Here is a 13,079-nt window from a genome sequence, read left to right as displayed (position 1 = left end):
CTTTGACCTTCTCACGGCTCTTGTGTTCCTTGCCCTGCATTTTGGCCACTCGTGGGCTTGTCTGAGACCTTCTCCTGGACCAGACGGTGGCTGGTCCAGGGACTGTCTTCTTCATCGTGCCCAGCACAGCAGGGGTTCCATGCGGTGAGACAAGGAAATGTAGTAGGTCGGTGTTAGAACTAGTGACCAGGACTGTGCAGGGTCTGATTTTACCCTCCCTGCAAGTTCAGCCAGCCTGCCTGTTTCCTGGATGGTGAGACCCCTGTGTCAGGACAAATGACAGCTTGTTACTCACAGCAGTAGCAGTGGCCAGAGTCTCAGCAGTGTCGTGCACCAGTTCCCTCGGGGCCAGGTGACACCAGCATACACAGTGCATCACGTTACAGGAGAGGAACCCCGAGCTCAGGAAACCGCAGTCTTGTATAATGGGGTACAGGCACGCCTGCCCAGCCTTTGCCCTGGAACGTGACGTTTTCATCCCGACAACGCACAGATCCGCCCTCCTCTGGAGGAGGACGGTCTCTCCATCATCCAAGTCCGTTCACTGCACAGACATTCCTGAAAAGACCATCGGAACAAAAAGGTGCCACCCCCCTGTGCCATGCCGTGAAGGACCCGTGGACCTGTCTACCAGCAGGAGGCGGTGTCCTGGGAGAGCTGAGGCCCAGGGAGGGTGGAAGACGGGGATGAGGGGAGAGAAGGGAAGGAAAGATGAAAAGTGCCCTTCCCACCCACAGGCAGGCACAGGCCTGGTGCTCATCTCAGGGAGGCGAACATCCGCCCGCCTCCTTTTAAGGCCTTGTGTCTGCTCGGAGCTCGGTGAGCTAGAACCAGTTGTTAGACCTGCCCCCTGTGCTCCAGGGGAGGGGACGTCCCAGTCTGGCTTGTGGAATCTCTTGTCTCTGGAGAAACACAGATGTGCCTGAAAGACAGCAAGTTCCAGCCCTGTTCTGAGTCCCCCCGGTTGGAGAGACCCCAGCCTCTTGTCGTGTTTTCCAGATACACAAATGAAATTCTGTAGCAAACAGATAACGGTTTAGGTGGTCACCTGGCTGGGAGAGGAAGCAGTCTTCCTCTCCTGGGCATCACCAGGGCCCTGGTCGGGCAGGGCTCCTCTCAGACCGTGTGCCCCTGCAGTGATTGACTGATCAACAGGGCAGTCACCCGACCCCGAGCGAGGTGTTTCTGTGGATCGTTGTGGGCCATTTGGGCTTTAGATCCCCAGCTATTCCTCTTGATCACCGGGAGCCGAGGCCTCTGCCTCACTTCAGGCTGACCCTGACTGCACTTAGAACAGTGTTCAGGCATCACTTGATCGCAGGTGGTCTTGATTTTAAGACCCTTAGCTCTCAGGGAATCAGATAAGTCACAAGTGAGAACTCCAGATCCACAGCCTTAATTAATAACTTATTAATGTGAAATGAATTGCCGTTCAATGAGAGAGGTCACCCTTGAGTACTGTGAGAGGAGAGAAAGTGATTTGAAACCTAGCATCTCCTTATGTGCTTAGAGGTGCTTTCAATCTGGTGAACGCTCCCTGAGTGCTCACACGTAGGGCAGAAGCAGGGGCAGGTCAGTACTACTTGACCAGTTAGCTAGGTTCATTCAGGAACAGAACTGAACTTATGCACTAGCCTCTGTTGGGTGTGTGTGTGCGTGCATGCAATTGAAAATAAGCATCAGAAATTATGACATAAAATACTATCATTAGATTTTAACTCTGTATAGTTACTAAACATATTCATGAAACAGTTGGGGGGTAGTTTGTTGCTTTGACTGAAGGATTTACTCAAAGTAAGTAGAAATGCCTCAAAATATGACCACTGGCCCAAGACTGCTCATGCTTGGGACAAGATGTGTCATGAGCCACATTAAGCCAGCAAGGCTACTTTCACAGTGTCATGACCAAGTCTGTGGACCACTGGTTTGCTTCAGAGTTGGAACATGTGTCTTTATGCATTCACATTTACAGGCAAGCACCTGTTTGTGGAACTCCAGAGTATATATATTTAAGGCAGAAGCAATATTTCTTACCCCTCACAATTTTTTGTTTCCTTATGTCACAATTAGTTGATCTTTTATTATTTGATTTTCAGAAACATTTTAACTGAAATTAAAGTGAATGGGCATGTATAAAAAAAAGATTTACTCTCTTGAGAGAAAATGAGAAATGTTTTCCTTCTGAAATGAGAATCGTCCTCTGTATATTTTTGGAAGATTTTGTAACTCGTGGTCACCAAAGATCGGGAAGTAGGCAGGCAGGTAATTGAGTGAAGTTGGGTGGGCAGGAGGGCTGGTGTGTGCCCTGTCTTCTTGCGGGGTAGATTCAGACCACCCAGACGGATTCAAGGGATGGAGTCAACTGACTGTTTCTGAGAATAAACACAGGCCCATGGCTGCCGCATATTCTTATTTTTCAAACAATGCCAGAAACCACAGATTTTTAGATGCACGCTCCCAAATTAATTCTACTTAAAAAAGAACTCATTGCCCTCTAAGCAAAAACACATCTACGAGCTCAACCCAGACGCCAGGCCGCAAGATTATGGATCTGCTTTAAAATTTTACTTCTATAACCACGTGGCCATGTACACACATTCATTTGGCCAGAATTCAGTCATGGTGTCATGGTGTCTCTGTTTAGTCTGACAATTGGGAATTGGGTGTGGTTGGGATAAGAAGCCCCTCGCCAGCTGGAGGGCCCTCAGGGTGTGCTTTCTGAATGATTCCATGCGGCTGTTTTGGGTCTCGTACGGATTCTGCAATCAGACACCAGGACCACACAGCCTTGACAGGAGTTTCTTCACCCCGGAGATCCCAGTTTGGTTCCTTGGGGGCCCCTCAGGAGCTAAACCCCAGGGTGGATCCACCAGCAGCTTAATGTACTGAAAATTCCATTCGACAAACAGCTGGAAGTTTAAAAACCAGAGGTATGACCAGCATCATCGCATAGTTTTTCATTAGCTTGTACATTTTAAGGAATCTGCTCTTTCCCTGGTAGACGTTTGGCCTTAAGATGGAGAACTTGTCATCCTAAGACTAGCTCTTTATCCGATGTCTCCGTTTGAATGTTTCCTGCGTCCCTGACCCAGAGTTCAGATGGACTTGGCTGTCCTGAGTACCTGTGGCTACTTATTCTTGGACTTTGGCACCAAGTAGGCAGTGCTGGGCGCACTAAGATCATTCTCTCTGCCTTTTGACTGGAGTACGTCAGGAGGGTTTGGGGCTGGTCGTGCTCGGAGACACACCCCAGACAGAATGAACAAGGGAAGGGGCACTGCTGGACTCATCTGCCCAAAGACGGACGGATGGTGAATTTATTTTTGGTTTTTCAGGTGTTTTGGCCTTGTGTGCCTACAGGTGGTACGAAATGAGGTTTTGTGGACAAATCCCACACATGATAATGACTTGTCAGGGGTACGGATGAGCGCTGAAGGGAGGAAGGAATCATCCCCCTGACATTCTCACCAAACAGTAGGTGTCCCCATGGGCAGTACGGGCTCAGGGGGCCCGGCTCAGAGTGGGGTCACAGCCCACATGCAGCTTCTCATTGTGCTTTTTCTCCTAGTCTCTTTCCATCACTTCCTTTTCCTTCCACCCACCATAAAAATGTTAGCTTCTTTTTTTTAATAAAGCTCATTTTTTTATACGATTAGTTTTTATCTGTTTATTTATTTATTTACTTATTTTTGGCTGCATTGGGTCTCTGTTGCTGCGCACGGGCTTCCTCTAGTTGCGGCGAGCAGGGGCTACTCTTCGTTGCGGTGCGTGTGCTTCTCATTGCGGTGGCTTCTCTTGTTGCAGAGCACGGGCTCTAGGCGCGTGGGCTCAGTAGTTGTGGCACACAGGCTTAGTTGCTCCGCGGCATGTGGGATCTTCCCGGACCAGGGCTTGAACTAGTGTTCCCTGCATTGGCAGGTGGATTCTTAACCACTGCGCCACCAGGGAAGTCCCTTAACGTTAGCGTTTTTATGAATTCACGTAAAATTCAGACACCAGGACCACACTGGAAAGTGGAAGGGGCCTCAGAGCCTCAGGAGGAGTTGTGAACCCCTCTTAAATGGTGGGCGTGCGGGACCAGGGTCACCACAAGGAAGGGAAGGCAGAGGCCCACACCCTCCTGCTCAGAAGTGTTTCTTTGCAAAGGGACAGAGGTGTGGGCAGAGAGAAGCCGGGAGGTAGTACAGGCACCAGGGCTGGCAGAGTGGCACCAGGACCACCACGGACCCGAAGGGGGGGCCAGGGATGCACATCCCCACTTCACACTCCTGTGCTCCCCCCTCGTTCAGCCCAGCTGGGAGCCAGAGGTAACCCAACGGGTGCCCTCCTCAGAAGGTAGCAGGGCGTAGAAGGTGTGGGGAGAAGGGGGTGGCAGACGCGGGTGTCAGCACAGGGTCAGGAGGAGACCCTGCCATGCTGCCCGACGGGTTCGCCTGGTCAGCTGCTGGGCACGCTGTCCGGCTGTTACAATGCCCTGTGGTACAGGGATCTGGCCGAGGAGAAGCGCACCCAGAAGACAGCTCCAGGGCACCCTAAATGATAGACGACACGTGGAAAAAACCCGGAGGGGCGTGTGGTGTGTCCCTTGGTGCTGCCTCTCTGTGCCTTGGCTCCTCTGTCCCTGTGAGATGCTACACACCTGGCCCTGCTTCCCAGGCTGCTGAGGACGGTGCTGGAGCGGGCGGCAGCTCTGGCTGACGCTGCCATTCAGGATGCACGAGATTCTGCGTTTTTAGGGCTCGGACAGGTCCTAAAATCAGAACATCAGAGTTGGGAGGGAGATGGGAAACTGGCTCAAGACCCTCTGCAGCTCAGCCGAGGAGCTAGGGCAGGTGCACTTCCCGGGAGCATCTTTGACCTCAGTGGTCCGCGGCAGGGAAGAGCTTTCGTTGTAGTTTTTGTTTCGTGTTCATGGTTACTTTCTGGTTTAAGTGTTTGGTGTTTAAATCAGTCGGAGCTCTCCTGCAGGCCCACTCATATTTTCACGTGTGCACGTGTCACCTGGGGCTCTTACTAAAAAGCAGGGGCGAGGGCGAGGCCGGGGAACCTGCATTTCGAAGATGCTCCCGGGCGGTGCAGCTGCTTCTGCTCTGAGGCCCACGCTTAGGAAGATATGTGGGCTCCCGTTCTTCCTTCCTCAGGTGGTACTTTTGGCTTTTTTTCTGGAATCCGGTAAACCTGCCTAGGAATACTTACTTTCACGACATTCAAAATGTACCCAGTTCACACAACAGCGTAAAGTCGGCATCATTTTTTAAGGTAGAAATATATTTTTCAGAGCAAAATCCTTCCTCTTCATTCACCGCTTGTTTGTCCTGTTTGCCCACGTATTGTTTCATTGATGATTTTGTCACTTCCGGATGCTCTGTGCGATTGCAGTGAGGACCTCGTTTGTGGTGGAGCCCTGGTTCCTACCTCTGGCTGCGCACCAGAATCGCCGAAGTCCTTTTGAAAATGCGTATCCCCTCAAGCTCTATCCCCAGACCTCCTGAATCGAAATTTGAATTTCTTGAAGCCTCTATTTTTAAAAAGCTCCACGGGTAATTCTGGTAATTGGCCAGACTTGGGAACTACTAATACGGTCTGTGTATTTAAAATCTTGTGCTATGAAAACCTTCTATGAAAACAATTTTGAACTTAATTGGTTCCAAACTAAAACAATGGGAGGAATGTTTAAAAAAAGAAACCTAATGCCTTTGAAGATCTGCCTACAGATCTAACAAACGAACTCACTGGCAGCAAGGTATGATTGGCTGAGCTTTAGAGAGAGGCACTTAATTATGTTTTTGAGTCTAAAGTTGGTGTGACCAGATCATAATTCATTTTGATGTTGAGCAACTGATTCAAATCATTAAGTATACAATGGAACCATTTTTCAGCGCAGTCTATGTGCGTGCTGTGAAGTCGCTCGGGTTATTTTTCCTCTGCGTAGTCTTCTCAAGGTTAAGAGTAAACTTACCTGGTTTAAGAGTCTGCGTTTCCACCGATGTCGCATCTGGCAACTTTGATTTGTGTTGATCATGAAGTATAGCTTCCCCGTGAAAGTAATCCTCTGGCACCAGACAGTTGACCCCCGACTGGTGATCATTTCATTTCCATTGATGTGTGGATGCAGCAGGGATCCTTCAGCGCCCGGCTCGCTGGCCTGCCAGGAATATCGCTTTTCCCAAAAGCGGGTCTTTTGTCTTCACCGCTACTCCATCTAGAGATGGCGGTGGTGGTGGTGTGCATCTTTGTCTTGGATTGTGGTGGGTGTAGCCGTCTGAAGCATCGGGTTCCTTTGTCAAACACCGTAAGGCCTGCTTCACCCTATTTTCCTCTGGAACACTGTTTCGTGTGATGCTTCCACTTGCCCTGTATCGGGACGCCGGCTGCTCTCGGTGTCAGGTCCACGGTGTGCAGGCGCGTAAGCCCCTAGACTAACTCGTGCCGGCTTCGGGTGTGCAGTGCGCACTGGTGTTCACCTGACTTGTTTATTCCTAGGGAATGTCACTAGTGCGCCTGGGTCTCAGATGGCGAGCGGCGTCAGCCTGGGCTCCTTCAACAGCCGACCGGACGGCATGCAGCAACGGTCCTACTCTGTCTCCAGTGCCGACCAGTGGAGCGAGGCTACGGTCATTGCAAACTCAGCCATCAGCAGTGGTAAGAGAGGGCACAGCCCCACGGACCTGCGGCCACCTCGCGGTCCTCGGTTGTAAACCAGGGGCTGGACGTGACTCCCCGAGCTCTCCGAGCTCCGCTCTGAGGGCGGCCACCCTGTCGACGCTGCCCGGCCCGCCTTCCACCCGTGGAGCGCTTTATCCTTGATCGGCTGTCTCACCCGCGGCATCTTGTGTCCTTCTTTGGTGCAGGGAGCGGTAGATGTTCATTCCCACTTGACAGATTTGGAAACTGAGACCGCAGGCAGGGCTGAGACCCGACTGCAGGTGGTATGCCCCTGATCACACTTGCCTACATGATGTGGCCTGCACTTTCCATCATTAGTGTGCGTTTTATGTGGTTAGGCTTTGCGGTGTTTTTGTATCAAAGGAAAACACATAATTCATTTTCCTTATCCGTTTTCCAAGATTCCTGGTATATCATCTAAGTTTTGGAGAGTCTTCCCTCTTGCCTTTTTTTTTTTTTTTTTTTTTAAGTGTGGGCAGATTCTAGGGAAACAAATGTGCACACTGGAAACTATCTTGACATATGTGTGAGCGCGTGAATTATGCAGCGTTGAGGCTGCACTTTACCACAACACGCTTTGCCTGTGGCATTTTGTCTATGGCCTGTTCACCGGTATTTAAAGGAATTCCCACTGTAGTGTGTCATCTATCAGACAGGGTTTTAGAGTAATTTTAGCATAATTTGTCCTAATTAAAAGATTCAGCATCAGGTCTTCCCTATAGACCCAGCAGCTGCTGCAGCAGGACGTGTGCTTTGGATAAACATCATCCTTATTTCTAGTTACTCCACGCCCCTCCATCAGACGCCGCCGAGCAGAGGCCTTAAAGAAAAGACATCTCCAAACCAAGGAGGAGGAGTGAGGTCTCGAAAGGCAGCTCCAGCGGGTGCCATAGCGGCGCGGGCCTGGGGCCTACGGACCGCATCGCCCTTGCCCAGCGCGCTCCCAGCTCCTTCCTCAGACAAAACAGGATGCTTCGGTAGAGAACGAACGTCTACCTCCAGCCTCTTCAGGGACTGGGCGTTCCACCTTTCGTCTGAAACCATGACAGCACCTTAAGACGCTCAATGAAGAGGCTGAAGTCATTATAAATTAACCGCGTACAGTTTATTCCCTTGTAACGCGACAGCTGTGCGTTCATAGCCGTCAGGTGCCCCGACAGGCCTGCCGGGGGCCTTCTCAGCAGACACATCCGTGCTCCAGGCAGAGGCCCCCGACCTGCCGAGCAGGTGGCCTTGGCAGGCGGCCTTACCTCTGCAAGCCTCTGTGTTCTAATCTTAAATGGGTGTGTCCTTCTCTCCCTTGCGTGGTCAGTAGGTATGTAGGGCAGTGTCCATCTGTGGCCTCTGTCACTGAGCATCTGCTGTGGTTGCCATGGTTACTTTTTTTAGGGGGGCAAGCAGTTCACATGCTTAATTGCGTTATCAAATACTTGGAAATGCAGCCGTTTTTCGATGAGCATTACCCTTAACTGTCTGAGTGGGTTCATTCTGGCACCCTCTGAGAAGGTGCGCGCCCACGTTTGAGGGGGGCAGGAGTCATACGCTGGCTCTTCCCGGCCTGGTGCCCACACTGCCCTGCCCAGCAGCACCCTTTCTAAAGCTTTCCTCCTGTGAGTGAGAACTGTCGGGTCACCACCACAGCCCGATGAGGGCGGCGGTCTCTAGGTTCTGTTCCCTTTGTGCCATAGGAGTTATATTTGGGGCGGGGGGGGTGTTAGAAGAACAGGTTCCTGAACAAGAGCCTCACCCCAAGTCTTTGCCTCCCCACACGCAGAATACTTTTACACAAAAAGCATTGGAAGCAGCCTATTAACCTAAAATCCACTCTTTACAGATATTCCATTTGCATAATTATCGCTTTGATAAAGACTCCCTAGCTAACTTTCCCTCTACCCAAGAGCTCTTTGCCTCTGGTCATGTCTGTATGCCAAGGCACCTCCACACCGTCACATCAGAGACTCCGTGAGCGCCAGACCCTTGATTTGGTGAGAAGCCTCTTCCCACGGAAGGTGATCGTATTGGTCCGTACGGGCATATTTATAAAGTACCTGTACGACTGAGGTTGCCAACGGATGAACGCTGTTTTTAAATTTACAGAGCTATTTCTCACATGCCAACGCCCCGGGTGTCCATTGTTCTATCACACTGTGTGTTTGTGAAAGACTAGCTAGGCTTCCTGATGCCCCAGAGCTTGAACCGTGAACACAGGAGATGAGAAACCAGTCTGTGCCCTGGTACGAGCCTACTGCGGGATGTGGATGGAGAAAGCTTGGGCTGAAATTGTGCAGGTAGTTTAAGGATGGAGACATTTAATCAAGGAAAACTTCCCAAAGAGACTGAAACTTGAGCAACGTTTCGAGAACCAGATGGATTGTGTGTGTGCAAAACCACAGGAAGAAGTTGTTCTAAACATGAAGGCAGTTTGGACAGACTTGAAGAGGAGGAAAGGGCAACATGGAACAGCCGAGGGGCCACAAGGAAGTGCAAGGTATTAGTTGGAATGCAGGAAAATGAGGACAGAGAGGAAGAAGAGAGATGAGTATTAAGGGGTCAGAATTGCAAAATTAATTAGCATCTTATTTTAAGGCTTACAGCTGACACTTTAAATAGCAAAGATCCAGAGAGACAACAGAATGTTGTACAGAAGTAAGATTCCTATAGCTTCTCAGGGATCTTCCTTCACGCCTATATTTTCTAAGGATGGATGGTATGTCACACCCAAGATATGATTGAAAAGAGAAAGTAGTAATGATAAAAAGAGCTAATACTGGGCTTCCCTGGTGGCGCAGTGGTTGAGAATCTGCCTGCCAATGCAGGGGACACGGGTTCGAGCCCTGGTCTGGGAAGATCCCACATGCCGCGGAGCAACTAGGCCCGTGAGCCACAACTACTGAGCCTGCGCGTCTGGAGCCTGTGCTCCGCAACAAGAGAGGCCGCGACAGTGAGAGGCCCGCGCACCGCAATGAAGAGTGGCCCCCGCTTGCTGCAACTAGAGAAAGCCCTAGCACAGAAACGAAGACCCAACATAGCAATCAATCAGTCAATCAATAAATCTTTAAAAAAAAGAAAAAGCTAAGATTTATTGAGGGCTTCACGTGGATCATCACATTTGATCCCCGTGGAGTGGATACTGCTCTTAGCTCCATTTTCCAGGTGGGGAGACTCTGGTACAGAAGGGTTCAATATTGCTGGTCCAGAGTCACGTCCCGGTAAGGCTGGGATGTGAACCCAGGTGGCCTGATTCTAGGCCTTAGAGTCTACGTCAGCACTTCTCAAGATATGCTTCCCAGACCTGTGGCGGCAGCATCCCCTGGGAACTGGTTAGAAATGCAGACTCGGAAGTCCCATCCCAGACCCACTGAATCTGAAACTCAGGGGTGGGACCCAGCAACCTTTGGGCCAGCAAACCCTCCATGGAATGATGCTGCATGCTGAAGTTTGAGAACCATTGCTCGAAATCCTTGCTTCTCAGTGTGGTCCACAGACTAACTGGTATCTGACAGCCCCTGGGAGTTGCCTAGAAATGCATAGTCCCAGGCTCCAGCAAGACTTCCTGGATCAGAGTGCACGTTGTCAAGAATCCTGGGCCATTCGGGTCCACCTGGATGTGGAGTAGCCTTGTCTGCCTGTGGCCAGAGTAATGTCCTGGCTTCCCTCCCGTTAGTACCATCCTGCCAGACGCCGAGCAGTTGTTAATAAAATCAGGGCACAGGATCTGACGGCTGACTTCAAGAAAACACATTTATGAATGGATTTCAAGACCTCAACTTGGGCATCCACGTTCCCTGCCATGCTTGGAAAATAATCACAAAAGAAACAATGATTAAGAGCTCTCTGTCGTGCTTTTTCTCTTTACGTCGCAGTGAAATACAAACTCCACCCTTTTTTTTTTTTTTTTTTTTTTAAATCATTTTCTCTCCCTCACCCCAGTCTCTGGTTTGGATGTCAGAGTCATAAAAAAGCTTACACTGTGCTATCAGCAGGGACAGGGAGAAGTAAGCAGCTTTTGAATCCAAATGCCCATGTGTTGGTGAATATGCCTTCCCATTGTCCCACATTTTTATTGTACATGATAATACATAACATTGGGATTCCATTTTTCTCTGCCCCCTTGTCCACACTAAATTAAGACTTTGGCTCCAGAGAACTCTGTAAAGTCTTCCCCTTTAGACGCACAGGTACCCTGGGGGTTTCTGTCTTTTAAGCAGCTGTGAGCAACTCCTAATTAGATAGATGACTTTGTGGTGTGTGAAACTACAAAACAGGAGGTTCTGGTTAAATTAAGGGGGGAAAAAAGAAGAATCCATTCTGTGAAATGCAGTGCCCCACTGCTTTATGACTATTACTGCTGTAAGGTTTTACATTTAAGTACCTGAGGTTTAAAATTAAATGTCTAATATAATTTGGCGTTGCTAACGTGAGAGCCGCATCTGCCCTTAGAGGAAATGCAGGCAGCTCAGCTCAGGGTTTCAGATTGCTGTCTGCCAGCTTGCAGCACAGAGGATTGGGTCCCACTCCGACTAAGCACCACATGCTGCTCCGCGTAATTTTTTAAATGCAGAAACATATTCATCTTGAGCTTCTGCGTTGAAAAAGGCTGTTCCAGTAGTACATGAAAAATTAATTTTTTTACATTTTTCCTCACTCTCCTAAGTGTTTGACAGAAGTAATTTTTGCAGCAAGAGAGAATAAAAACTGGTGGCTGTAAATTCCTGTCCTGGAACCTCTTGTGTAGATTCTTTATGGACCCAGAATTGATCTACATGTCAGACCCTGTTGTGGTTTAAACTGTTTATCACGGTAATGGCAGGAGTGAGCCTGTGAACACCAGCTTATAATCCTGGGTGAAAGAAATTGGTGTTTGCAGTCAATGAAGGGGCAGCTCAGCTTTATTGATAGATTCAGAACAATTATCTCTGCAACAACTATTGGCTGAGAATTCTCTGCAATCTCATTGGGAGCCTGTGACTTTTTTTTTTTTTTTGATTAATCATTTCTCTATAGGTCGTTTTCTCTAGAAGTGCTAGCCAAGAGTTAGTATGACTGTGGGTAGCAGGGGACCCCCGGGAGGGTCATTTGTAGTATACTGAGTTGTCATACGTTGCTCCGAGGCAAAATGCATTTTCAGGTGCACCGCACCTGTGCTGAGGGCCCGAGCCAATGCCGTGAACCCTGTGCATCCGTCTGCAAGTGGTCCTACGTGTCTCGGCAAGCCTGGCGGCCTGCCACACCATCTCCTGCCACTGCCAGCTGTGGGCTGAGGGTCTCAGTGGTGGCCGTTGCCGTGGCAGCCAAACTCCCCGCTCCTCTTGACTGTCAGGTTGTTCTGATGGCTCCACCCCATCTCTGATTGCTTCATTCCAAGAGTTAATCTTCTGCCACCCTGGCCGCCCATCACCGCCAGTACTGCACTGCGTCAGATGACTCTTGAACATTTCACTTCCGCCTGCCTCCTCCAGGCCACCGTCCAGCCTTGTCAGCCTCAAGTGTAAAAACCATACCCATCTTTCACTCTTCCACATGGAAGGTGTGTGTGTGCCCATTTCCTTCTAACCATTTAACCACACATCTTCCCACCAGAATCTATGGTTATTAGACAACCAATCTTGAATCTGAAGCGCTTGCATTTTTGCTAACTTTTAAATATTTTTTGTCATCATGGACGTTTTTTACAAGGCTTGTTTTAATGGCAGAAGTTAGAAACACGGGTTTCAGCTCTGGTCGTTGTGTCCTGCACTTCCTTTGGTTTCTCCTTTCTCATAGAGCCAGCCTCAGGAGGGGCAGGCAGCCCTGCATTTGAGATTACAGAGAGCATGCTGTAACTGTGGGTTCTGGGAAGGTTTACTGTCAGTTCATTAATTTTAATTTTTACAGCTTGAGCACTTTTTTTCTCTCCTTGGAGTCTATGCTAACAATTTTATCATGTGACCAGCAGGTGGTGGTAGTGTGACACTACCGCTCCCACCTTTTTTTTTTTTTTTTCCTTTTTAATTCAAGTATAGTTGATTTACAATAGTGTGTTAGTTTCAGGTGTACAGCAGAGTGATTCAGTTATACATATATATCTATTCTATTTTGGATTGTTTTCCATTATAGGTTATTACAAGATAATGTAGTTTCCTGTGCTATACAGTAGGTCCTTGTTGGTTACCTATTTTATGTACAGTAGCATGTATCTATTAATCCCAAATTCCTAATTTATACCCCCTGTTTCCCCTTTGGTAACCGTAAGTTTGTTTTCTATGTCTGTGAGTCTGTTTTCTAAATAAATTCAGTCATATCATTTTTTCAGATTCCACCTGTAAGTTATATCATACGATATTTGTCTTTATCTGAGTTACTTCACTTAGTATGATATTTTCTAAGTCCATCCATGTTTTTGCAAATGGTATTATTTCATTCTTTTTATAACT

General features: G+C 48.9%; 1 protein-coding gene across 14 annotated transcripts in view; it reads left to right on the top strand.

Annotated features, from left to right (window-relative positions):
- The window catches only part of AGAP1 (ArfGAP with GTPase domain, ankyrin repeat and PH domain 1), a 551,343-nt gene that overhangs the window by 378,504 nt on the left and 159,760 nt on the right, over nucleotides 1-13,079 (top strand). For 8 of the 14 annotated variants that reach the window (XM_082395538.1, XM_082395537.1, XM_082395534.1 and 5 more), the window contains exon 12: nucleotides 6,484-6,642. The exons of the other annotated variants lie outside the window; for them this stretch is intronic. In XM_082395538.1, coding sequence (XP_082251664.1) covers nucleotides 6,484-6,642 — 159 coding nt within the window. The remainder of the gene's footprint in view (nucleotides 1-6,483; nucleotides 6,643-13,079) is intronic. 14 annotated transcript variants of the gene reach the window in all.

This window comes from Balaenoptera borealis (assembly GCF_965194805.1).
Source record: "Balaenoptera borealis genome assembly, chromosome: 6".
NCBI classification, from domain to species: domain Eukaryota; kingdom Metazoa; phylum Chordata; class Mammalia; order Artiodactyla; family Balaenopteridae; genus Balaenoptera; species Balaenoptera borealis.
Note: the sequence above shows the minus strand (reverse complement) of the source record. Positions and strands in the feature narration are given on the sequence as shown.